At 36.8% G+C, this 26921-nt stretch overlaps 1 protein-coding gene across 1 annotated transcript in view; it reads right to left on the reverse strand.

Moving 5' to 3' along the window:
* LOC129221084 (serine palmitoyltransferase 2-like) overlaps positions 1 to 21331 on the reverse strand; it is a 98316-nt gene extending 76985 nt beyond the window's left edge. Inside the window, exons 1-2 of the mRNA XM_054855524.1 lie at positions 21321 to 21331; positions 13833 to 14631 (exon numbers count right to left, since the gene is read on the reverse strand). Of these exons, the coding sequence (XP_054711499.1) occupies positions 13833 to 14631; positions 21321 to 21331 (810 nt within the window). The remainder of the gene's footprint in view (positions 1 to 13832; positions 14632 to 21320) is intronic.
* Positions 21332 to 26921: the final 5590 nt, after the last annotated feature.

A 26921-nucleotide genomic window follows, 5' to 3' on the forward strand; every position in this document is an offset into this window, starting at 1 on the left:
GCTCAAAATGTCCGTAGCGAAAACAAGGGATCTTCGGCGGAAGGCTGCCCATGAGTGCCCTATGACGTAAACTCGTGACGTTTCAGAAGAGCGCACTTTTGCGCGTGGATTTTTAAAAATTCATTAAAATTCAATCACGGTGTTTTAAAACTCGGCGATGGTGAATTTTTTAGTTTTGAGGGTCAATTAACAATATCCAACAGTCAAAACAGGAACATGTAATAGGCTGCAACTTCTCTATTTGCTGGATGGAATCCAAATTTCACCAAATGATGAGAATTTTGCCGAGTGATGATAATTTTACCGAACCGTCAAACAAAATGTGCCGAATACGAAAGTTTTTGGGAGGTCACAGTGGCCTCCCGTCGAAGCGCCCCTACTGAGACAGGTGAAAACGACCAGCAAAGTTGCCCACGCCCGTGTTTCAGAAAGGCTGTTTTATGTCTCGCAACCAGAGGGGCGTGCACAAGAGGGGAGAAGGGACACCTGTTGGCCCGGGCCCGAGCCTGAAGGGGGCCCAATATATTTGAAACTAGGGGTGAAATATAGAAGTAAACAATATGAAGGGGGGCCCGGAAAAGTCATTTGTGACGGGCCCCAAAATTTCTATGCACGTCCCTGCTCACAACTCACATTATTTTATTTCTAACTTTTGGTTCGCCTGTATATTTACAAACAATGTATGTTGAATTTTCTCGCCTATTGGCTTGTACCCATGTTACGTTTCCACGTTATGATAATTTCGTATCTCGCCAATTAGCTTGTGAACATGTTACGGTTCCACGTTATGGTGATTTCGTAATTTACTCGTCCATCTTAGGATAATTTTGTTCTCAAAATTGGAATAGAAAAAGAACCACATCAAATTTTCGAAACATCACTTCGAGGTGCACACCCCTATGCTACAAACTAACTTTGTGCCAAATTTCATGAAAATCGGCCGAACGGTTTAGGCGCTATGCGCGTCACAGAGATCCTGACAGACAGAGATCCGGACAGAGAGAGAGCCTGACAGACAGAAAGAGATTCGGACAGAGAGACTTTTAGCTTTATTATTAGTAAAGATGCCTGTTTGAGATTCATTCTAATAAAAATTGATTGGCTAGTTTCGTAACTAAGCCTATTTGCCACAGATTCAAAATAATACAGCATTTTTCTGGTCTACACCAAACCGTGTATGTTGACAATTATCTATAAGTTTGTCAGTAGTTCTTTGCTTTAAAGCAGTTTGCAGTGGCAAATATGATCCATCCATTTTCGTCGTTTAAATTTTAATGGAAGTAAAAAAATCCATAAATAAACTTTTACGGAATATTTGTGTTTGTTGTTTAGAAAAAGGTATGTGATAATGAGTGATTTTTAGGCTTTTGAATTTGCCAGTTTGTCAGAAGTTTTAGCGATGGAAGCGAGGATCTCGTGAGTGATGGAGTCCTCCCCCTCCTCCAACCCGCTCTCTAGCCACCCCTCCCTCTCTCTTACCTAAAAGCGCAAAAAATACCTTTTTTATACCTATACATTTATTTTCTGTCAAAAAAAAAAAAAAAACGATTATTTTTAACCAATTCTCTCCCCCCCCCCCCCAAAAAAATTGAACTTTGACATCTTGAATTCAAATTATGTTTTTCGCAATCACGAGTGTGTGTGGGAAGGGGATATGTTTGTTTGTGTGGGGGGTATGTGTATGTGTGGGTAGTTGTGTGTTTGTGTGTGGGGAATATGTGTATATGGGGATAGTTATGTGTATGTGTAGGTGTGTTTGTGTGTGTTGGTGTATGTGTGTGTTTGTGTGTGTAGGTGTTTGTGTGTGTTGGTGTATGTGTGTGTTTGTGTGTGTAGGTGTGTGTGTGTGTATGTGTTTGTGTGTGTAGGTGTGTGTGTGTGTATGTGTAGGTGTCTGTATGTATACGTGTGTGTATGTGTAGGTGTCTGTATGTATACGTGTGTGTATGTGTTTGTGTGTGTAGGTGTATGTGTGTGTAGGTGTAGGTGTGTGTGTGTGTAGGTGTGTGTGTGTAGGTGTATGTGTAGGTGTGTGAGTGTAGGTGTATGTGTAAGTGTAAGCAAGTAAGTGACGCAACCTGGAGACGGTTTTCGCTAGAGGAGCAAGCATCGTGAGGCGGCCGGTCGACGGTGTTGCTGCAGAGGGAGGCGGGGGAAAAATAAAATCATAGGAGATCAAACCAGTCAAGTAAGAGCAACAAGCAATCGTTATTGCTCAAAAAAACTCGTGCTTTAATGGGTTAACATCAGAATATTACTTTGAAACTGTTTTCTATTCATGAACTTATTCGACTTTGAGCCAAATAAAAAATTCTCCGCGCTAACCCTGATTGTTGTTTCTCTCTTAATCTTGCATAGCTTTTCTACTGATCTTGTACTTTCTGTATAATTGTATCAGTCAAGACAAAAATAAAACTTATTTCTTTTGAAGTACACAATTTTTGCACCGTTTTTAATGAACTCCCTCCTTACCCAGAAGAAAATAATATTGATCAAATTAAGTACTATGTATACTAGTAATGGGCATAATCGAGTTCTCATAATCGAATCACTCGATTATCAAAGATCACTCGAGAACTCGATTATCACGAGTTCTCGATTAACTTATCTCGAGTTCTCGATTATCACATCTCGAATTCTCGATTATCACATCTCGAGTTCTCGTTATCCCTTGCCGAGTTCTCGAGCGATGAACTGCTTGAGGTCTCGTAATCCCTACCCGAGTTCTCGAGCGATGACTGCTCGAGTACTCGATTATCATTTTCCGAGTTCTCGAGCGATGAACTGCTCGAGTTCTCGTTTTGTGAAATTCTCGGAATGCTAATTTCTCGAGTTCTCGAGATGTCAATCCCTCGAGCAGTGTACTTCTCGATCGATTTGATAATCGAATGAACCTCTCAATAGTTGACTTCTGAAGGGATTCAGTTACCGGGGCAGATCTGTCATTTAGTGGGTCAGAGGCAGGGGTGCCCACCTAGATGGGGGAAAGGGGTCATGGCGCAGGCTGCGCCATTAAAATTTTTAGGGGGATTGTTTTGAGGAATATTTCTTACTTTTTTGGGGGGAGGAAGGGGTCTTTGCGAAATTTAGGAGGGTGGGTGCGCTATTGCTCTTAAGGGGGTGGGCACCCTTGTCAGAGGGCTGGCTTTGAAAAATTAAAGTTTTAACATATAAATGGGCGTGGTTTTTATTGTTTTCCGAAAAAAATTGTTCAGGGAAAGGGGGTCATGGCGCTCTTAAGGATGGGAGGGGGGGGGGGGGGTTCGTTTTTAAGAAGTGCGCCAGCACACTTGAGGAATGGATACCCCTGTGGTCTAAATAATTCTATGATGAAAGATTTGCCTCTCGAATATTTGTTGTAGAAGTTTATGTGTTATTCTTGCATTCGAATAGTGTTGTAATTAATTTCATGTATGCTGCCGAATGCCTGATTTTCAAATGATTCTTTGGGATGTTTTTGTAGCCTAATGATATGTTTTTGGGAGAATGGTGTTAGCGAATGAACACATGGACGGGTCAATGGGTGACATGGGTTGTGTGTCTCGGTGGTGAAAGCAAAGATTGGGGGACTCTAATAAGGTTCTAACTTGAGGGGCATTAAAACTAAAATTATATTCATGTAAAAAGGGGGAATACTTTAGTTAAAACCTGAGGGGACCTCTTCCCCCTTACGTCCCCCTTCGACTACACCATTGGGTACTGAAACCCGTGACACGTGTCTGCAGTAATCTGTATATTTGTGCTACAAAAGTTGGTTATTTCCTGTTACTTCTTGGCAGAAAGGTATTTAATTATTTCTTAATAAAGCAAGTGGTCTAGTTCTCGTGTAATTCATTCGCAGGGGGTGACAACCAGGAGAGGTGCACTGGAGTTAAGACGCAAACTGCGGGATTGTAATTTTTATGAGATTTTGTCTCTTTTCGGGGTAGCGCTCTTGCGGAAGAAACTTCATACGTGCAGGGGCGTGCACAAGGCGAGGGGGAGAAAAGGGACACCTGTTGTCCCGGCCCGAGCTTGAAGGGGCCCGAGATTTTTAAAATGAGAGGTGAAATATATTAGGGACGTAGGGATAAACAATATGAAGGTCACGTTAAAAGTCATTTGTGACGAGCCCCGAAATTTCTGTGCACGTCCCTGCATATTTGGTAAGTCATCGCTCTTGGAATTGATGGATTTGGAATCGTTTTAAAATCGAATGATTGCTACTTGCGTGCTTTATTTTGATGGGGTTATAATTTAATGTTTGGTGTCGAATTTTCTATTATCGAGAGATCTCTTTATAATGGAACGATATATTTTCGAACGAAAATTATTAAGGATTATCATATGAGTGGGCTAATGGGGGGCATGGGTTTTGTATTCCGTTGGTGAAATCTTGAAATAACAGGTAGAGAAATGCTTTCCATATTGTTTTGCACTTGACAGTTATTTAGATCAAAAAAGTAATAATAATAATAATAATTAATTAAAAAACGTGGGGGACAATGATAATATGGACATGGGTTTTGAGCAACACAAACAGGCTTGAACTTGAGAGTTGTTTAAATTAATAATACATTAAAACTAAAAAGTGGGAACAGTTTAGCTAAAAATCGGAGGGGACACCTTTCCTCCTACGTCCCCCCCCCCCTTCGAATGTGACCCTAAGTAATTGAACAAACCTCTAGAGCGGTTATCTTTTCGAATGATTCATTCGCAGAGGTTATCGCGAATAGGGAGACGTTATGGCCCAAACCGGGTAATTGAAATTTTTGAGGGGTCTTTGCTCTTTTTGGGACTATCGTACTTGAAGGGGGAAGGTGATTGTCACAAGAGGAGTCCCATTGCTCACAAGAACGAACGAACATTCAAATTTCGAATCGAATAAGAGCTTCTCGGGTGCTTTTTTCGAATGGGGTTAACCAGATAGCACACTTCGTTGAGTAAACGTTTTAAAACGGTTGTTACGCTGTACCAACCACGTTAAAACGTGTATGAAACGTTTAAACGAGGTCTGTTTATAATGCAAGGGTGCCTACCTTCCTAAGGGTGAGGAAACCCATTCCTCAAATGCGACGGAGAACCCCCAGAACAAGAGCCTCCTAAAGTAAGACCAAAAGCCTTCTCAAGTAACCCCTCCCCATTGAAACTTCATTTTGGCTCGGTCTGCACCATGGACCGAGTGGGCACCCCTACCCTCTCGTGGGCACCCCTAAATAATATATTGTTTGTTGTTGAGAGTTCGTTATCGAGCGACGCTTTCGGATGATTTGAAAATCGGATAATCTGCTTTTTTAGAGAAATTATGTAATCAGTTAGCCCCTTTTAAGGACCAACACAAGGAAAGTGAAGCGTAGACACGGGTCCCTTCGAAATGGACCGTTGTCGGCCCAAGCAGTTTCAGCAGTTTTTAAAAAATCATAAAGTAAGCATCTCAATAGAATGACTCTAAATTTTTAAGTTGAGTAAATTATAAAATTAAACAATAATAATCTGCATATAATGTAATTTTAATTAAAAAATTGGGTGCAAAGAATGTTAGCTAAAATTAATTCCAAACGACAAGCATCAAAACTTCTTTATGTACTCAGAAACATCTCAAATTCACTCCCTGCACCCACTGTTATTAGATTTTCCCCCAAGTCAATGAGTGAAAAATAAAAATAAAAAAGAGCGAATCATGAAAGAAGCAAAATAATCGATTCCACTTAAAGTTGCACTATTAATGCGCCGGGAATCTGCTCTGTAATAGCGAGAAATATTTTACCCTCCCTCCCTTCTCCTATATTAGTCAGATACTAACCCTAATCTCAATAGCAACAGCAAAAAAAAAAAGCAAAGCTATAAACAAGAACAAATGAGTCCTTTTGCGCAGAGCTGCGATTCCTCGACTTGTTTACATTATCAACTCTGCTTAATAAGGATCCGAAATCATCCGAATATATCATACATCCTCTGAAGGCCGCCGAAATCAAATTCTCGTTGAATCTGCATCGCCCAAGAATTGAGATCCACAATGAAGACTATTAAATTTATCTATTAAATTTACCTCCTAAAACAGATTCAATAAAAAACAATACAAAATTTTTCGGAAACAACGAGAACTAGTTCCATTTGAATGTAAAATATAAAATTTTTCAAGGATGGGGGCGAGGGAAATTGAGCCCCGTAAATTGAAGTTTCAGTGGCAACATATGCGTCATGACTCTCAGGCCTATATTTTAAATTTTACACTTGGGGGGGGGGGAGGAGGTTAAAGGGCATATAATCAATGCATAGTATTCCTACTAACAGCAGAAACTTCATTTAAATGTAAACAATAATTTTTAAAAGCCAGGATGGGTCGCCCCTTCTAGATGGTACCCCTGTAAAAAAAAACTTGATGTAATAAAAGTCGAGGGCGTCCCCCCCCCCCCTGTCCCCAAAGCGATGGTGCATCCTCTCAAATGTTACGGAGCATCTGTCTAGGAAAAGAGCCCGAGAACCCTCCCCCCCCCCCCACCTCCGAAAATTGAGATAAAGAAAGTCACAAAAACCACCCCTAAAAATTTCAGTGACGCAGGCTGCGCAAAAGTTCAGCCCTACATCCCTCCCTTCTAAGGATTGAAACCCTAAAAAGAGACTGAAACCTACCAAATTGACCCCCATAAACAGGTCCATCCAGGGTGAAGCTTGGGGGAGGGGGGCGAAGAGTATGTACCCAGTGCAAAATTAAACAAAAAATTACAAAAAGCACGTTCCCGTACATTAAAAAGCTTCAATTTTCAAAGCCGGGGAGGCGATTGACCCAACTGGTCAATCGTCTCCCCATCGGGCCTGCCTTCAAAGTTGCAGGGACAGAAGTACGCGACATGACTCTCAGGCCCATTATTTAAAATTTTCCAGGGGGGGGGGGGTTGGATAAAAAAATATATGTACTCAGTGCCTACTATACGAATTAATAATAAAACCTACGCTCACATATATGTCAGTACAATTATTTCGAAAACTCGATCTCGTGCGCAACCCTACAGAAACAATTTGAGAAGTCGACTGTTCTAGAAATCAGAGTTGCTCACTTCCCCGACCCCTCAAGAGCGATGGCGCACCCTCTGAAATATTATGGAGCAATTCCTAGGACAAGAGCTCCCCCCAATGAGATTTAAAATACGGTCTCAGTTCCCCCCCCCCCCTTAAAACTTTACTGGCGTTGTGTGCGCCATGGACACCTTTAGCGGGCATCCTTGTAAAAGTAAACTTGATTCTGGAACTCAGGAAGTCTAGATCTAGATACTGGTCGAGAACTCGATTCAAACATCTCGAGATCTCGAATTAAAAGATTTCGAGATCTCGATTTAAAACATCTCGAGTACTCGATTCAAAAGATCTCGAGAAGTCAATTGCTCGAGCACTCGATCCAAAAGATCTCGAGAAGTCAATTGCTCGAGTGCTCGATTCCAAAGATCTCGAGAAGTCAATCGCTCGAGTACTCGATTCGGAAGATCTCGAGAAGTCAATCGCTCGAGTACTCGATTCGGAAGATCTCGAGAAGTCAATCGCTCGAGTTCTCGATTTCAAAAGATCTCGATTATCAATCGCTCGAGTTCTCGAATTAAAAAGATCTCGATTATCAATCACTCGATTATCAGAAGTACTCGATTCCCGAGATCTCGATTATCAAAAGATCTCGATTATGCCCATCACTAATGTATACCATAATTTTTCCGTTTATCATTTTCAAAACTCCTAATGGGTCAACTACAATAACAGTATTCACAAAAGGAAAAACGAGTAAGAATTCCAGATTACGTGATCTTGGATTTTCTTACTCAATCTTGGGTTTTTTTTTTCGTGACCTGCGAATACCCTCCGTTTGCCCGCTAAACTCGCTTCCGTATCGCTCTCGAGGGCACGTGCCGTTATTGTCCGACAATGCCACCTGTAGGAAGACTGCCGCATTATTGTAGGTCATCAAACAGTCGTTAAATCCGAGCGCAAATGGTGCGATTACGACAGCCTCTCGCATTTCATACGCTCCATCGGATTCAAGGACAACGAGTTGAAACAGAATGCACGGAAGAAGTAATTCGATTCGTTATATTAACGACTAGCAGGCATACCCAGCGTTGCCCGGGTCAGTAATAATATTGAGAAACAATTTATACTTTCCTTTAGTTATTTTTAGCTGTGCTCCGCGGTGTCACCCGCGTTTATAAGGCAACAAATGTATTAAAAAACTGTACTGCCCAAAAGCGTAGTGGCAACAGTTGGAAATGACGCAATGGATATAAGGCAGTACGAAAGAGCTGAAGTTTCCTTTTTTACGCATATCATCTCGCCTTGCGTGCGTGGCTGAAACAGCCTCTCGAGTTTCGTTAAAATGGTGAATGTGGGGATGGCCCTTTGCAAGGTTAAGTGCAGATAAATGTGCCTCGCTAAGATGTGAAGTCTCGGCATCACATAAGTGAACCAAGAATCTATCAGAGTCTTCTGCCAGACTAAATTCATCGCTGTGTCGGAAGTGGAGGCCCCATGGACCAGACCTGGGAGCTAATGAACGCATCGGATGGTTGGAAATTATAAGTCTTGTGGCCCGTGAAAATGAATAGCAGGAATCGGAGTTCGGAGCTACCGGCAGCGGGCGAATCCTCAAATCATTCAGCCTACGCTAGATCTTTGAAGCAAGGTCGAATTGGTGCCTTTTGTACAGCGTGTGAGATTTTTAGTGTTTGATGCCTCGTCGTAGAATTCAACCCCTGTGAAGTAATGTTTTAATGTATTACATGAGAACTTTTTAATCTGTGCAAATTGTGGTATTATGTTGTTATAGGCTAATGTTATTTTAATGTGTGTAAAATGCAAATTTCATATTAGTTAATTTTAAGCAGAGAGTTATTTGGGCTTGGTGCTTTTGTAGATATGTATAGGCGGAAACTCTGGCCGTGTAATAACTAATGTATTTTAACTTTTATTGGGGGTTAATTTTAGAGTTAGTATTTGATCAAGGAGTAGTTTTAAATTCTTTTAAAAGCACTATTCTTGCAATTGTATTTGTGTTATAATGCTGCATCATAACCATGCCACCTAGTAAGAATAAAGCTGTTTCTTTCTTTAAAGAATTGTAATTAATGTGATCTGGGGTATGTGTTTAGGTGTTTCGCGTACTGTACGTTTCGTCAGTACAAAACTATTTGAAGTGCATCACGCAATTATATATATATATATATATATATATATATATATATATATATATATATATATATATATAACCTTTATCCACATCGATGTTTTCCGTTAAATAAGAAAATCGAAAAAATAATTCATTAAAAATAATTGAAATCCCTTGATTCATAAATAAATTAATTTTTAAATGAGCCGAGTAATAAATGCTGAAGCTCTTCCCGTCCGCAGTCGGGTTCGAACTCGAGACCTTAGGGTTGCTGGCCCAACGCTTTACCGACTGAGCGATTCGGGCGACAAATGTTCAAGCTATTCATGCAACAGAAAATGCATCATGATCAGTAAATTGATTTATGTGATTTCAATTTATTGCTGCTCCATTCCTATTGGTCATAGCGGGATGTTACATAGCCTTCCTCAATAAATGGACTATTCAACACAAAAAAAATTTTCAATTCGAAGCAGTAGTTCCTCGGATTAGCGCGTTCAAACAAACAAACTCTACTGCTTTACATTATTAGTATAAATAACAAACTTCTATAAACAGAATTATGAAAAAGAGAAAGAAATATAGGGGCAGTTGAGACAAAGAGAAACATAATTTCAATATTTTACTACATAAAATATAACTTTGGATCCTTTTTTGAGCAATCACGATTGCTTATTGTTCTCACTTGACTGTTTTGATGTGCTATCATTTTATTTTCCCCTCGCTTCCCTCTGCAGCACCGCCGTCGGCCGGCCGCCTCACGATGCTGCTCCTCTAGCGAAAACCGTCTCCAGGTTGCGTCCATATCCTACACACACACGCATACATACACACACCTACACACACACACCCACACACATACACGCACACACCTAGACACACATACGCACCCACATACACGCACACACACCTACACACACGCACACTAACAAGCACATACATACATACACATACACTTACACACACACGCACACTAACAAACACAGACATACACATACACACAACTACCCACACATAAACATACCCCTCCACACAAAGAAACATACCCCCCCCCCCACACACACAAACACGCAAGCCTACATACACACTCGTGATTGCGAAAAACATAATTTGAATTCAAGATGTCAAAGTTCAAATTATTTTTTTTTTTTACTTTTGAATGAATTGAGACTGAACATTTGTTGGATTGTTTCCAAGACTACATTTAGGTGCACCAGTACGAACTTACTTTTTTAGGAGGGCGAAAATTCTCAATTTGCCGAATGATGATAATTTTGCCGAATGGAACTACAAATTTTGCCGAATGAAGAAAATGTTGCCGAATGAAACGCAGCGTTTTGTGACTTACACCACTTTACACTCGACGTTTTGGGGGAAATATACCGGTTAACAAGTGGTTTAAAGTTATATGTTTGCGTGAAGTGTGGTTTTTCAAATTGATCGAGGTTTCGTCTTGTCTTTTTGAGTATATATCACGGCATAACATTCGTATTTATTTTTGAATAGCAATGAAACATACGAATACCTTGTTTTTCTTACTTTGACGACCTGTCTTTCTTCCGATAGGGCGATTAGTTCCAACCTCATCTTCTGTATGGTCCCTTAAAACTTTGAACTGGAATATCTCCTTTATTTTTGGTCGCACAAATGTCAAGATCTTTGTGTCAGTAATAGTTTTTAATGGAAATTATTTCTCTAAATATTAGATACGGAACCCAGGGCCCGTATAAAAAGTTAAATTTTGCATTTTTTGACTCATTTTTATTTTTACTTCAAACTTTGAATAACTTAACTCTTCATCTGATTTTGAACATTTTTACAATTGGAAGTATACATCTAGGACTAACGGTTGCGAAAATAAAGGTCTTGCAGGTTAAAACGGAACACCCTGTATGTCGGATATTTTGATATCTATCCGATATTTTCAAGCAGCACGAACTATGGTGATCTTCAAAATAGTTACTGCATCCTCAAAACACTCTTTATTTTCTTACATTGTTATTACAAACTTAAAAATTAAGGTTTCTTTCATTATTTATAAGATATTTCATTTAACATTTTTATCAATTTTGATGGTATTCATTTAGCATTTGCTGTTTTACTCATTTTTCTCCTGTTAGCTCAGGCACGTAGCTAGAACTTTGAGAAGGGGGGGGGGTCCAAGTTCAAAAGCTTTACAAATTACTAGAAGGCGAGGGCTATTAATAAAATTAATTATGTTAATTATTATTAATGCAATGAAACCAAAACAAATAACTATATTTGGCTTACTAATTAAAATTTATTCATAAAGTATCTAACATTAATCGGTTAAATAATATTTGAATCAAAAATTAAATTAGCAATTATTGTCAGTTCATAAGACCAGTAGGATAGGATAACTGATATTAATGTAATTCCAGTAGGATAACTGGAATTACATTAATACCCCAGTTACCCTGCCCTATATAATTTTCAAATATAAAGGGATAATTTTCTTCACGTTTTTTTTAATCTTAAGCAGCAATTATTTTAAAAGTTATAGTTGAGAAATAATCACCAGAATGAAAGTTTTGAAGTACTACAGAATTAACGAAAATGTTATCTGTTTTTTCCAAAACTGCTGTAATCAAATTATTTAAAAAATAAAAAAGTTTCTAGAAATCAATTTTATTCTAAAATAGTAAAAACAAACGGATGATGAACATGAGGATGAGTTAGCAATTATTTACATGTATTTATATTGCAACATTAAACAAACTGAAATTCAAATATTTTCTTGCAAAATGGGGAGTTTCTCATTGACACTTCATCATTGATTCAGCCTTTTAAGAACAAAGTGGAAAAGATAAAGCACAATATTTGAACTAAATTTTTTCTTTCATAGAAGTGATATATAGTAAGCAATGTAACTAAATTTATGTAAGTTGTTTTATTACCAGGAATTGAGGAGTTTTGATATATTAGTGAAGAAAAGCACCATTTTATAAAACAAGCAAAACGTGATATACAGAAATATAACTATGAGCAACACACAAAATAATGAAATAAGATAGACAAAAATAGAGAATAATAGAACCTATAAACTAATGCGATTTTAAATACCATACAAATTTACAGCATCATTAAAATATCTCTTTCTTTTCATATACGAGCAATTAAATATTCATTATACCAGAAAATACTTTGCATTAAAATTTAATAAATAATAATTAGAGCGATAATAATGATGATATTTTTTTCTTTTTCTTTATTTGCAATGCGAAAAATATATAGGAAAAAACAATTTTTCGACACACTTTTGTATGGAAACAACATTTCTCACATAAAACAATGTAAACTATTTCGAAATTAAATGTAGTACGGTACGGAAAACCAATCTGACACGAGCATTCAAAACTATTCCCCTTTAATGTGCAAACGTAAACATCAGTTTGAAACATATAAATTCAGAAGATTATAAAGGTACTACTTAAAAACCTAGTCAGTTCAAATGACTTGAAAAAATGCACACAGGAAAAGTTTATACTAAAATGCCGATTTAGAGCAAAAGGCGCCTATTTTTCTTCAGAGCTAATTTATCTAGAACGTCTTCTGCTGTAAAAGGAACAGGATAATGAATTGACATTAAAGTTAAACCATTCAGTCGGTCGTTGGCCATTTTATTCCGCAAATATGTTTTTACTCTCTTTAGAGTTGAAAATGATCTTTCAGCTTCACATGTTGATACTGGCAAGGAAGCCAAAACAGTCAATAGTTATCTAACAGTTGGATAGAAATTTCTGTCACAATGATCTAAAACACATAAAATTTTTTGAGGCAAAAGTGATTTATCTGTTGACGCCCATTTTTGGCACCATAGAACATATTCCGCTTCCAATGCCGTCTCTGAAATACGGTCATCATAATAAGGCTTTAAACCTGTCAGAACATCTTTGTGGGTTACATTGCATTTCTTGGGTAGAAGTACTTCAACAGCAGATAAAAACTCTCTATTTTCACTAAATCTCTCCTCCAAACTCACAATTAGTTGGTCGATCACAGGGGATAATATCGCTCTTCGATAGTATTCTTCAGGGCAATCGTATGGATAATTGTCCCTATTGGTTTGCTTTTTTGCCAGCCGTGGGACAGCAATTGTGCCTTCAAATAATTTCTGCGAAACATCTTTTGCTTTTCCAAAGAGATTACAAAACTCCTTTTCCCCTTTTCCGGTACCTCTTAACTCCTTTAACGTTTTAATGATATCATCGCTAAACTCAACAGCAGATGAAAGTTCGTGTTGAGGACTTTGTAAATATGTTGACAGTGGGAGTGTTAAGCTGAAAACATATTCGCTGACATAAAGTGATATAGTAAAGGATCCCTTTTCCATTGCAGCTAACATTGCTGTTGCAGTACTAGAAAAAGATTTATGCAACTGTTTGATTTCTTCCAAACTTTCAATAATTGCTGGAAAAAGTTCAGCGAAAACATTAATTGAAAACTGTCGTTCCACAAATCTTGTTTCACACATTGCAACTAGCCTGGACTTTTTTGATTCAGGACATACTTTCAAAATTTTTTCTTTTAAAATATTGCCTGCTTGGGCATTATGCCTGAAAAATTGGATAACTTCCTTTATAACACCCAAACAGTTGTGTATTAAAGGTACACTAAGTGTTTTACTTAGCGCTAAGTTCAATCGATGACTTGAGCAATGCACATACATTGCTTTTTTATGCACATCGCGGATGCGAGTTTGTACACCAGCTCTACATCCACTCATCGTAGAGGCGCCATCGTAGCCTTGTCCGATTAACTTGTTCATGTCGATTCCTAGTTTATCGCATGTTTCAAAAATGTTTTGAGCGACCATCTCTGCCGACAGATCTGTCAAATTAAAAAAAGTTACGAAATCTTCCCTCAGTGATGGATGATCCTCATTTGTGACATACCTGAGACATAACGAGAATTGTTCTTTTCCCGACTTATCAAGAGTTTCATCTCCAATTAGAGAAAAACACTCGGCGGAGTTAACTCTTTTAGCTATTTGAGTTTGAATTAGTTGCCCGCAAATAAGTATGATTTCATTTTGAATTTCGGGGCTGAAGTATGTGGCATTTTTAGGCGCATTTAAGATGTGTTTTTTTAAGGTGTCATCCACACCTGCTCGATATCTGAGCATAGCTCGAAATTTCCCATCTTTTTTTGGCGGCTTATCCAGAGATAGAATACCACTATCATCGTCACCACGCAAAGGCAATTCGTTTTCGCCGCAAAATATAATGGTTTCAATGATTGGCTTTATAGCCAATCTGTTCTCTATTTGGGCTTTTTTTCTTTTAGCATTTAAAAGATTAGCAACATCATCAATCTCTCTCGATACCACTTTCTGAAAGTTGTCCGCAGAGACCACAGCAGCTCTGTGATATTCTCTTTTGCAATGGTCTTCGAATTTTTCAACTGCATCCTTCCACCTCCTAAATGGTTCACCGACGAGAGTGGCTTTGCGTACTGAAAAATCACTTTTTCCCACACAGTCCCTGGCGAAAAGGACACAATATTTGCAATAAGCACCGTCTTTCAGCTTTGAATACAAAAGCCATTCCCATCTTTGAAGCCAAGCGTGTTGAAATTTTAGTTTCTTTTTTTGAAATTGAGTTACAGGAAAAAGGAATGTTTTCGCAGGAACGAAAAGCTTCTGTAATGTTTCCAATTTTTTTTCGTCAGAAGTTTTTGAAAACATGGATTGATGCATATTTTCTACGGTCTGTCCTATGTCAATTTCATTTAAAGTTGCTGTATCAATATAATTTGTTGCTGAAATGCTTTCTCTACCTCCACCTCCATGTCCTTCAACAGACATTGTAGGAAAAAGCGACGAAGACTTTTCATTGCTACAGCTCTGGTGAGTGCTGTTGTTACTTGCTTTAGAATTGTGGTGACAAGATAAAATAGCGGGGCAACTTTCAAATGTTTCACCGATTTCATGATTCTAAAATATATAAAAAAAGAAGTAATTAAAAAAAAAGTTTAATGTTCAAAAAAAAAGAAAAAAAAACACGGTGTTTTTTTTCAATGTAAACTTAGGTGTGAAGCATTTACTAGGGTATAATCAACATGCTCATTAAATTATTTCTTTTATTTCTTTAAAAAAAGGAAGTTCTTCTTTGTTCCTTAAGATCTTCTCAGAGTTTAAGCGAAAAGATAAAAGAGGACTTAAAAACATAAAATATTCGTAGTAATGTAGCCAAGAACTTATATTGATTTTTAATTAGTATTCATGTATCATTGTCACTTTTAATTACGTAACCAAACAGCTATTGGTTTGCAAACAGCAATTTTTAAGAACCACGTTTTACTCTCCAATGTAATTAACAGAGAAAAATATTTCAATTCATTAATGACTTTAATAGTTGTAGTGTGTAACAGAAATATACACAAAAAAATATTTTTTGGAGTGATAACACCATCTCATTCAATGATTTTAAGACCATATTTTGCAATTATTTCATATAGACTGTCTAAATTTGCATATATTCACTTTACATATAAGTGAGTGAGCCAAGTATGTGTTTTGAAAATTAACTGTAATTAACACACATTTACCAAAATCACATTTCATCCAATTAAATTTAAAAGTTGCGTAAAATATTTTTAAAGACTGGTTATAGTTAAACAGGGCAGTAGAAACAGTAACAAATCAAATCTGTCATTGCCACTTGATTTTGACTATAAATATTTAACAAGATAAAAATTAGTTAATTTTTTGGAACTAAATTTTAGCAAGTTCTCTTGCCAAATTATGTTAGAATGTTTTGATGTTTTAAAGGTTATTGTGTGCAGCAGCTGCTTAATATCTTCTAATGCACTAAAACTATATATTACTCGCATAAATAGTAATATAAAAAAACATAATCAGACACTACTAATACAGTGCCGGCAAAAAAAAAAAAAATCTTTGCATTTAGTTGTCAATTAAAAACTTAACATGCAAGTTTCTTCTCCTGATTTTATTTGGCATGCTCTCTAGTTATTTGGTCGAATACCGAATATTCGTCCAGATTGTGACCGAATATTTGGTATTATGCCAATTCACAAGGGAGCAGGTCAAGTAAAATCACGACAAGAAAAAGTTATGAAAAATTTTTATTGCCAACCAAATGCAAATATTTTTTTTTTGCCAGCAGTGTACAAACTATGTAGAATTTATTTTTATGTATTTGTGAAAGTATCTCTTATACCCACGGAGATCTAAGCATTTCTTTCTATAATGCAAATTTTATTTTAATGTTTTCGACTCATAACACGCAAAGGTTTCTGTCAACCGTTACTAACTTTAAGAGTATTTGACAGCATACTAGAGAAACATAATAATAAAATTTGAAATTAAATTATTGAAAATTTGTTGAAATATGAGCGTTTAAAGAAGTTGAGTTTTCACTGCGCGTGCGCGAAAGATACCAATTTATAACCTTCATAATCCAAAGCCCAGATAGATTCTAATAATAAAATGCCAGCTCGATATCTTTGAAATGTAAAAAGTTATCGGCGATCTAATGAGCCGAATTGCAATAATTCTTGGATAGGCGACGAATCGCAAGGGGTCTTTCGCAAACTTGCAGCAAAGAATCTTTTTGAAAATGAATTTTAAAAAAAAACTGTACTCAAATTTAAATAGTTGAAAATAAACTTATGTTTTAGTAAACATTTGAAGAAAAAACGAAACTCAACATATATGCATATTACTTAAGAACTGTAGAGAATCTTAATTGATAAAAATAAATTAACAAGAGCAGCCTAACTGTGATGTTCAAACATTCTTTTTTTTTCTTTGGAAATAGAAATAAAAAGAAAAACAAATTATGGAAAGCATGAAAAATCCTCAAAGTTAAAAACTACATTAATAAAAGTCACATCGTTCTAAAAATTTGAAGGATAAAACAAAATTTCAACTTGATCAAAGGTTTGAATTTCATGTACTGTATCTCAACTTAGATTTAAATATAATGCACAACGTATAAAAATTATCAACAGTTTATAAAAAAAAGATTACATGAAATTCAAAAAGCGGATTCCAAGCATTCACAAAATTAACTAGAGATGCTGTCAAAGCTGATCCAAGTTTTTCCATTTTGTTTTTTTTAAATTAGTTCAAATGGATTAAAGTTAGCCCGACATAACTATTCAAAACTTAAAAGTAATAAATAAATAAATAATAGTAAGTAAATAGATAAAAACATTTACAAAGATGAATTCAAAATTAAAGTAGAAATATTCAGGCAGTTAAAAACAATCACACGTTTAAAAAAGTAGTTATTTGAAATTGGGAGGAAGGGGAATGGACAATCCAGTAAGCGGTTAGGGGCCCCTGATTATTATTATTATTATTATTTTATTTTATTTATTTATTTATTTATTTATTTTTTTTTTTTTATTTTTTTTTTTTTTTGCAGGAGGGCCCAACATTTATAGATCCGGGCTTGCATAAAGAATATCTGAAACCACTTCTATAAAATAATTTATCACTTCTAAACAGTAAAATAAAACGTACCTCAGTTATTTGTGAGTCCTCTTGAATTTTTCTTTTCTTCCCTATCACAAATTTATCCATGTTTTCACTCTCTAAAAGTAAGACTTTGCGAAAACGAAAAAGTTGTGCTTCGATAAAATGCAAGAAAGGAGAGATTGGTCCGTGCCTGCGCATCAACTTTAATTCTCCAACTGAGTGCACAGATATTTTTCTCTTCTACACAAGGAAAACGAATCCCCTTCATCGTGAAATTCTTAGAAATTGCTTCAGAATGACTGATGAACATTAGTATAGAATCCTATTTTTCATCATCCAACATCCATTTCCAATTAGTATACTCATTAGCACGATGTCACCAGATGGAGTAGGGGCAATCTTAGTCGGACAGAAAGGCAACAATTCTAGGATATTTCATAGCCTAGAGTACCGGAATACAAAACTCCTAAAGACCCCTAAAGACTTCTGCCCGTGTGAGTGAGCTCGTTTGTCCCTTCACCTCCCTCAATTTGGTTCCCATGCTAATGTCCCTATTTAACGGACACTCTAGTCACTACTCGGAAAATGATTAACAGAGGCTACAAACATCGCACATGGCCCCTTCACTACGTCCTTGTTACGGGGAAGCTATGCCTAGGAGGCATGGTAGAGCGGGCTGAGATCGCGACAGAACAGCCTCCCTTAGCCAACAAAATGCTTTCGGACTGCGTTCATATTTAAGGTTCTATTCAAAATGTGCTCGATCTGAGGAATATGTGGATTGAGGGTACGGAGGCGGGGGGGGGGAGAGGTCGACTGAGGTGGAAAAAACTTGGTTTTGTAAAAAATGTTCAGTTATTGATGCAATTTTATTTTGTTGATAAGAAAACCACAGGGAAACATATTGTGTTCAATCGGGAAGGGGGGGGGTCCGGAACCCAGGGACCCCCCCCTTTTCTACGTCCTTGCGCCATACCAATGGCAGCGATAGAGAAAATGAATGTGTGACTTCTGTACTATCCATGACTCTAGGAGCCTTAGGCACCTTCTAAGAAGACGGCGCTATATTACAAGGGCGGCTGACCCCACAAGTGTCGCTTTGTATGACCTTCCTGCAAAAACATTCCTACAAATTTCCTGTCTCCGACCATTTTCATCATTGATGATTCTCATCAATCTTTCGTTGACAATAAATGTTTGTTTACGAGCTGCCGGCGATTTCTTTGCGAAGAGGGGCATTAAGATAATGTCTCCTTTTTTTCGGATAGCTGCTGGCGATTTTCTTGCAGGGCAGAGGACTAATGTCTCCTTTGGGCAGGTCTGCGACGCATACTCCGTTCTGTCACCCCTCCCCCCACCACTCCCAGAGGTTCTGTTCTGAACTAAACTGAACGTAAGAAAGTTATCGATTAATGAAAATATTTAGGACAAAAACATTAATTAATTAAATTTTTTTTTTTGGAAAATTCTGTTTATGTAAGTGCGGGGGGACAGTGACCTACCGGGAAGGGGGGGGGGTCCGGACCCCATGGACCCCCCCCCCCTTGGCTACGTTCCTGGTAGCTACTTTTACAGTTACATGATTCAGAAGTTCAAAAATGTGCCTTAGTCGGTGCACAGTCATAAGACATTTTCTTTTTTTCTGAGCAATATTTAATAAAGCACTTTTAATATGAATTAAAATTGTTACTTTATTAAAAGTTTTATGAATATAAAATAAAAAAGGAATATTGTATCACTTCATGATGTTTTAATACATCATAAAAATATAGTAAAAAATACTTTTTAGTTATTTTTAATAATAAATGAACAATTTTTCTATAATTAATATAATTTTTGCATTGAAAATACCGTAGTTGAAAAAATAAATATCAAAAATATCAAAATATGATATTTTAAAAATAAATATCGGTTATATATTGTGATATATATATCATAATATTTATCGACTGATAGAAATTGGCTAACCCTGGTTGTAGCCAAAGCTAAAATCCCTAAAGTTTCATACAAAATGAGTTGAGATAAACATTCGATGAAACAAATTAGATTTGTTATTGTTTAAGTGTAAAGAGTTTATTAGTGCGCAGGTGTGTACGTGATGCGTGTGTGTGTTTCCCCATCTCCCCCACTATTCCTTTTCCCTTCACCACCCAGTGTGAGTGACCGCTGTCCATTTTTTTGAACTCAAAACATTATTTTGCACCGTTTGTTTGTTGCTCCCCCCCCCCCCGCCCCCCACAATCCCAAGGTCTGCTTGGCCACCACAGGCCTTGACCAGGGGATGGAGGAAGGATTTCTCTCCACATGACGCAACTACCTGTCGGTCCTCGCTCTCCTATTGGTCAGCAGGAGGGGTGATTGAACTCTTCGAGTTCTTGTTCGTTTTACATCGATTTGCTTAAAGGCGGGAACGATAAAGGCTCAAGAGAAGTATGGATTTTCTTTAGAATGAACTTATGTTGGTTGATTACTGTGTAATGATGCTTTATCTAAAACCGCCTAACGGTAACTTGTTTTTCGAGAGAGAAAAAAATTGAAACGTGGTTCGGTTCTTCTTAGTCATGGGCACGTTCGTGATCATTTGATAATCGAGTACATAATCGGGATTTTTTGAAATCGAAAACTCGACCGATTGGTAATCGAGATCTTTTGAAATCGAGAACTCGACCGATTGATAATCGAGATCTTTTGAAATCGAGATCTCGGGAATCGAGTACTTCTGATAATCGGGATTTTTACAAATCGAGAACTCGACCGATTTATAATCGAGATTTTTTGAAACCGAGAACTCGACCGATTGATAATCGAGATTTTTTGAAACCGAGAACTCGACCGATTGATAATCGAGATCTTTTGAAACAGAGAACTCGACCGATTGATAATCGAGATTTTTTGAAACAGAGAACTCGACCGATTGATAATCGAGATTTTTTGAAATCGAGAACTCGACCGATTGATAATCGAGATTTTTTGAAATCGAGAACACGACCGATTGATAATAGAGATTTTTTGAAACCGAGAACTCGACCGATTGATAATCAAGATTTTTTGAAACCGAGAACTCGACCGATTGATAATTGAGATTTTTTGAAACCGAGAACTCGACCGATTGATAATCGAGATCTTTTGAAATCGAGAACTCGGAAAGTGATAATCGAGTTCTTGAGATGTTATAATCGAGAACTCGAGATGTAACAATCGAGAACTCGAGATGTGACAATCGAGAACTCGAGATGTGATGATCGAGAACTCGAGATCAAAAACCGAAAACTCGAGAAAATCGTGTTCTCGAATGATCTTGACAAATCGAGTGATTCGATTATGAGAATCTCGGTGTATCGGACAGGATCCGCAAAACTTTCCGACAACTTTTAAATATTAGAACTGAATTGGGACTACAGTAGATCCTCGTTTTAAGCGGGGATTACGTTCCACGGAAATGCCACGTAAATCGAAACAGCATAAATTGAGACCTTATATTAGTATTAAAATAGGGGTTTGGTTCTGTAGATAACAAAATACTTCATTCTAATCATGACTAATTGTTTTATAAGTTTAATGCGTACTTATATCGACTTTTATGCACAACATGCATAAAGAAAACATAAATTAATTTCGTGCTCCGTTTATAAAGAGGAGCTGGCTATGATAGTCTTTTGGCAGTCATTAAGAATTTTTCTCTGTCATTCTTTGCAGAGCATTAACGCATCCATGATCACTTACGTCATCTCCATGATAGAATCTTCCTTCACTAACAAATCAGAAAGATCACGTCTATTGTCTAGGAATGGCTCAACATCTTCAATGTGAACATTTTTGGTTGTGTGACACCGAAGTCGGTATCCTCGTTGGTTTTGGCCTCCTTTGTCACTCCCAAAAGCTCTTCTTCCAGTGAGTTCTGAAGTATGTGAGCTTAATACTTTACTTCTTGGAAGAGCTCTGTAACTAATCGCATAAAATGTCTCCAGGGGCCCAAGCTCGATGATTAGCATGCCAAAATGCAGTTTATTACGCTTTTTCTGCAATCTTTAGGTGTTTGGATTTTCAAAGAGGGGAACATTTTATCTGTTTGCATTGCCGCATCCGTGCAAAACCGAAACTCATCCGCGTAAAATAAAATAAAGGTGTCAAATCTTAAACCGCATATAATCGAAACCGCGTAAAATAAACCCACGTAAAACGAGGGTCTGCTGTACTTTAAAAAAAAAAAAAAATCCTCATTTCTGCTTCAATAGTGCTTAATCAATGCTTAGCATGTGAATTTATATTAAAGTTTTGGTTCAGTACACTTCTGATCCTGTGATGGCAGAAAATTTACACGAGGTTCAATTTACTCCTATGGATAACAGCATCTTCATCACTTTTCCATACTTTTTGTTTTATGGAGTTAATCGATTTGAAAAATGAGGCATCCATATGACAAACGGGGCTTAGGGTCGATAGATGTGTCGTTGTTACTCATTGGCGGCAAGTTACTCGATCATTGCTCCCCCTCCCCCCTGTGAACGATAAATGTTTTCAAATCTTATTGACGTTTTAAAAATGTAATCTTTTCCCCTCGCAGACGATAATTGTTTTCGCGTCTTATTTAATGTTTTATTATTAATTCATTTATACTTTTTCTATTTTAAGCAGACGATAAATGTTTTCACATCGAATTGAATTTAATTCGCAACTCCAGAGCTCGAGTACGCTACCTTGCGGTGATTAACAGTACTGAAGAAAAAGGTAAAACATTCCATTCCAAGTGTTTTCTTTGGGGTAAATTACAGACTTTGGACAATTTACGATGTAATGTAATTTCAGAAGAATAGAAAAAAAAGCTTCCCACGAACACGATGAAAAATGACTGTCATTCACTAAGCGTCAAAGCAAGTTATAAGTTATTTTGTTTGTTTTACCTTTTTCATCCGCCATTAGACAGTGGTTGCAGCGCCCCCTATAGTTAATTGGAGTTGCGAATTGTTATTTGTTTTGTTACTCATTTTCCTCTTTTTATTTTTCTCATAAAGGATAAAAGTTTCCACATAGATTTGGTTTTTAACTTTTTTTACATATTCTTTTTTTCCCCGCAGACAGTAAATGTTTTCGCATCTTACTGATTATTTGTTATGAGTTTATTTAATATCTTTTTAGGCCATTAAAGTATTTATTTGTTTATTACATTTTTCTCTCTCTTTTAATCGGTAGTGTTTCCAGCCAAAAAACTATACTTTATCGAAAGTCCTAAGATTCACCTCAATCAATTTGCATAAAATACTTGCCCGCCAATTTACGGCAGAAATCCCCATTCAACCCCTTGCGCCATTCCCACACTTGTCCAAAGTGCTTGAGAACTGCCGCCCGTGACCCGCTTTCTCCCCTACCTCGACCCCATTTCCCGCGCTCTCCTCTCGCTGCTCTTTAAACTCTCGGAGAAAACTTGTTACATCGCGATAAAAGTTCCATCACACCCGATGTCAACCCCTGCTTCTTCAAGGAATCCCGCGCCGGAAGGGGGCAAATCCTCCCATTTCTCGCACCGATATTATAAGGTGAGTACTTTCCGTTATGCGTAAAGTACCGTGAAATCCCGTTACAACGAACAAAAATGCAACGAAACATTCGTTTTAACGAAATAAATGTTTAATCCGCATTTAATTTGCATTACATTGCTTGAAGTCCATTATCACGAAATTCCCGTTTGAACGAACCAAATTTGCGGTTTCTTGACGTTCGTTGTAACGAGGTTTCACTTTGAACGAAATTCCCTTTTGAACGCACTAAAGTTTTCTGTTTCTTGACGTTCATTGTAACGGGGTTTCATTTCGTAACGAAATTCCTGTTTGAAAGAGCAAAATTTTGCATTTTCTTGACGTTCGTTGTAACGGGGTTTCGTTACTTAAGGAAATTCCCGTTTGAACAAACAAACTTTTACGGTTCCTTGACGTTCGTTATAACGGGTTTTCACTTTATAACGAAATTCCCGTTTGAAAGAACAAAGCCCCTTTGAAGTTCGTTATCACAAGATTTCACTGAAGAGAAGGATCAAACAATCTGATTTATTTCAGTAAATTTAGATCGATTACATATCTGATGATCCGGCATTGTCTGATGAATCATTTATCAAAAGATCTGATGTCTCAAAATTATTCCTTTTTTGTGTCATGCATGAATGTCCGAATTTTATCTAAATCAGGACCCGAGTAATTCAAAGGGAGACTCTAGGCCCACAATAATTTGGAGGCGCCCTAAAGACTTGATAGCGGAATACATGGTTGATTTACAGGTTCATGGCCGGTCGGAATGCATTTTTGGGGTCATTATGTCTATCACAGAACTATGTAAATAATTTATCAAGTGCATCATGAATCTCCTTTGAGGCCCTTCATAATTGTGACATGGTCAATTTGCTACTGAGAAAATGAATAAAAATTCTCCTTTGAGGAAGCTTATTTCCGATTGACAAGTCATTATTTTATCATTATTTAAAAAATATACGTATTTTCCATATAGTTGTAATGCTATACATAATTCTTCAAGTAAATTGCGCCCCCCTTGGAAGATGGGGCCCCAGGCCCAGGCCTAGTTGGCCTGTGCAATAATCAGGCCTTGATCTAAATGTTGGTGGACGGCAATGCTATAACTCAAAGTTTAAAACTAAATACTATCAACTATCTCGAAGCTTTCATCTGGTCTCAAATTCTTAACACTGTTGTGGAAACTTCTCATAACTCGAACTACCAATAACTTGAACGTTTTAGCCGGTCCCTTGGGTCTCCGAGTTATCGAGAGTTAAAATGATGCAGTCTTTGTTTCTGTTCACGCACTCATTGGCCAACGTAATCATTTAAAGATGATACAATCATTGTTCATGTTCAGGTGCCAAAGTAAATATTTTGAGATGGTGTAATTATTATTCAGGTTCAGGTACCCATTGGCCAAAATAATTATTTTGATATGATGCAAACATTGTTTAAGTTCCCATTTGCCAACGTAAATATTTTAAAGTGATACAATCATTGTTTAGGTTCAGATACCCATTGATCAACATAAATGTTTTAAGAAAATACAACTATTTATCAAGTTCAGGAACCCATTAGCCAACGTAAATATTTTTAAATAATACAATCATTGTTCAGGGTCATTTAACCATTCGCCAACGTTATTTTTAAATTATAATATATCCACTGACCAACATAAATATTTTAAAATGATGCAATCATTGTTAAGGTTCATGTTTTCATTGGTCAGCATAAATGCAATAAATGTTTTAGAATGATACAATCATCGACCTGGTTCAGGTACCCATTGGCCAACGTAAATATTTTTAAACGATACAATCATTGTTCAGGGTCAAGTTTCAAGTAACCATTCTCCATCGTAAATATATTTTAAAAATGATACAATATGTGTTTAGGTTTAGGTACCCATTGGCCGACGTAAATATTTTAAAATAATGCAAACCATTGTTCATGTTCAGGTTACCCTTGTCCAACGTAAATATTTTAAGATGAAACAATCATTGTTCAGGTTTAAGTACCCAACTTAAGTCAGGTTAAGTAAGCCAACGTAAGTAGATTTTAAAACGATACAATCAGTGTTTAGGTTCAGGCACCCATTGGCAAACGTAAATATTTTTAAATGATTCAATTATTGCTCAGGTTAAGGTACCCAATGGCCAACGTGTAAATATATTTTAAAACTAGCAAAAATACCCGGCGTTGCCTGGGTCAGTAATAATTATTAGAAAAAATCGTTACTTGCTTTTGTTTTCTGTTTTAAGTAAAAGAATTTAAAACACATCTTTTTGACGTGATTAAAAATCGAGTTTCTTCCTTACCCATAAAACTAAAATAGCAATCAGTATAAAAACAAATTAGTATTGATTAAGAAACGAAAGCACTATATTTAAGCATATACAAATTTAAAAAACATGAAATTAATCTTCTCATGTTTAAAAAGATTAATCTGTTGATACTTTTTTTTTAACATGGAGTCGAAAACCTTCTCTGTATGGCTAATGAAGTACGAAGTGATTAAAAAAAAGTAGCTGCGCTCGTAATCCCCTTATACTTGCTTTAGTTATTTCGGGAAATTTCAATCATTGTGGCTCTTGGTGCGATTTTACCGAATTTGCGAAAGTCGTTTCGAGGTACCTTCGATGATGCTCCCCCATTCTTTCCTTACTTTGTAAAACGATATGATATTAATTTTCGTTACAGAGATATCGTCGCCAGATGCTGAGATATTTTTGGTCACCATAAAATGGCGCTAAACAGTTTCATCCCAAATGTTACCAAAATAAGTAATAAAATTTGGTGATTGTTTGAAATTGTGCAAAAAGGAAAATTAATGAAAGTTTTTGTGCTGTTTATGGATTTGCCTAATTTAGTTGCTGGATTATTTAACACAGTAAAAAAAGTCTTTTGAAAATTCTTTGATTGGCGATAATTTCTTTACATGGTGAAAGCTGAGAAACATTATGACGTAGTCTTCGGCTTCAAAAACAGCAACGTTGAAAAAACTGCCAAATGCATCAGCTACGGAAATCTTTCTGCAAAAATTTTGGCGATCTGCTGGTTGTTTGGATAATGAGTAAGTGTTCAATTAGCATAAATAATAATAAAAACCATTAATTACTTTAAAGTTCCGTTTAAATGGAAAATCATCAGCCAAATCATGTATTATTTGCCAATCTTGTGCAAAAATCTTACTTCAAGATTTGACTTGAGAAAAGCCTTGAACAATCACGAAAAGCAAAGAAAGTCAACAATACAACAATTGTCGCTATCGACAGGGAGTTGAGATGATACACTAAATACTGTATTGAGTTGAGGAAAGCCTTCGAACATGGATCTAAAAAGCTCATAACTCGTTTTTTATTCTACTTAGAAATTTCGAACAGGTGTCATCTTCAGCAGAAAAATCAGAGCTTTCGATGGACATATAATGTAAATATGTGCAAGTATTTTTTCATCCCAATGTTAGAGAATTTATACAAAAATTGTGTTTTATTGCCCCCCTAAGGGGGTTTTGCCCCCCATAACGGGACGAAAACTACCCTATGTGTTATTCTGATGCATAAGCTATATTATTGTAAAGTTTCATCAAAATCCGTTCAGTAGTTTTTGCGTGAAAGAGTAACAAACATCCATACATCCATCCATACATCCATACATCCATCCATACAGACAAACTTTCGCATATATAATATTAGTAAGATGGTACAGTCAGTGTTTAGGTTGAGGTAAACCTTGGCCAACGTAAATATTTTAAAATTATACAATCATTGTTTAGATTCCCTTTGACCAACGTAAATATTTTAAGATGATACAATAATTG

The sequence above is a fragment of the Uloborus diversus genome, chromosome 4 (assembly GCF_026930045.1).
Source record: "Uloborus diversus isolate 005 chromosome 4, Udiv.v.3.1, whole genome shotgun sequence".
NCBI lineage: Eukaryota > Metazoa > Arthropoda > Arachnida > Araneae > Uloboridae > Uloborus > Uloborus diversus.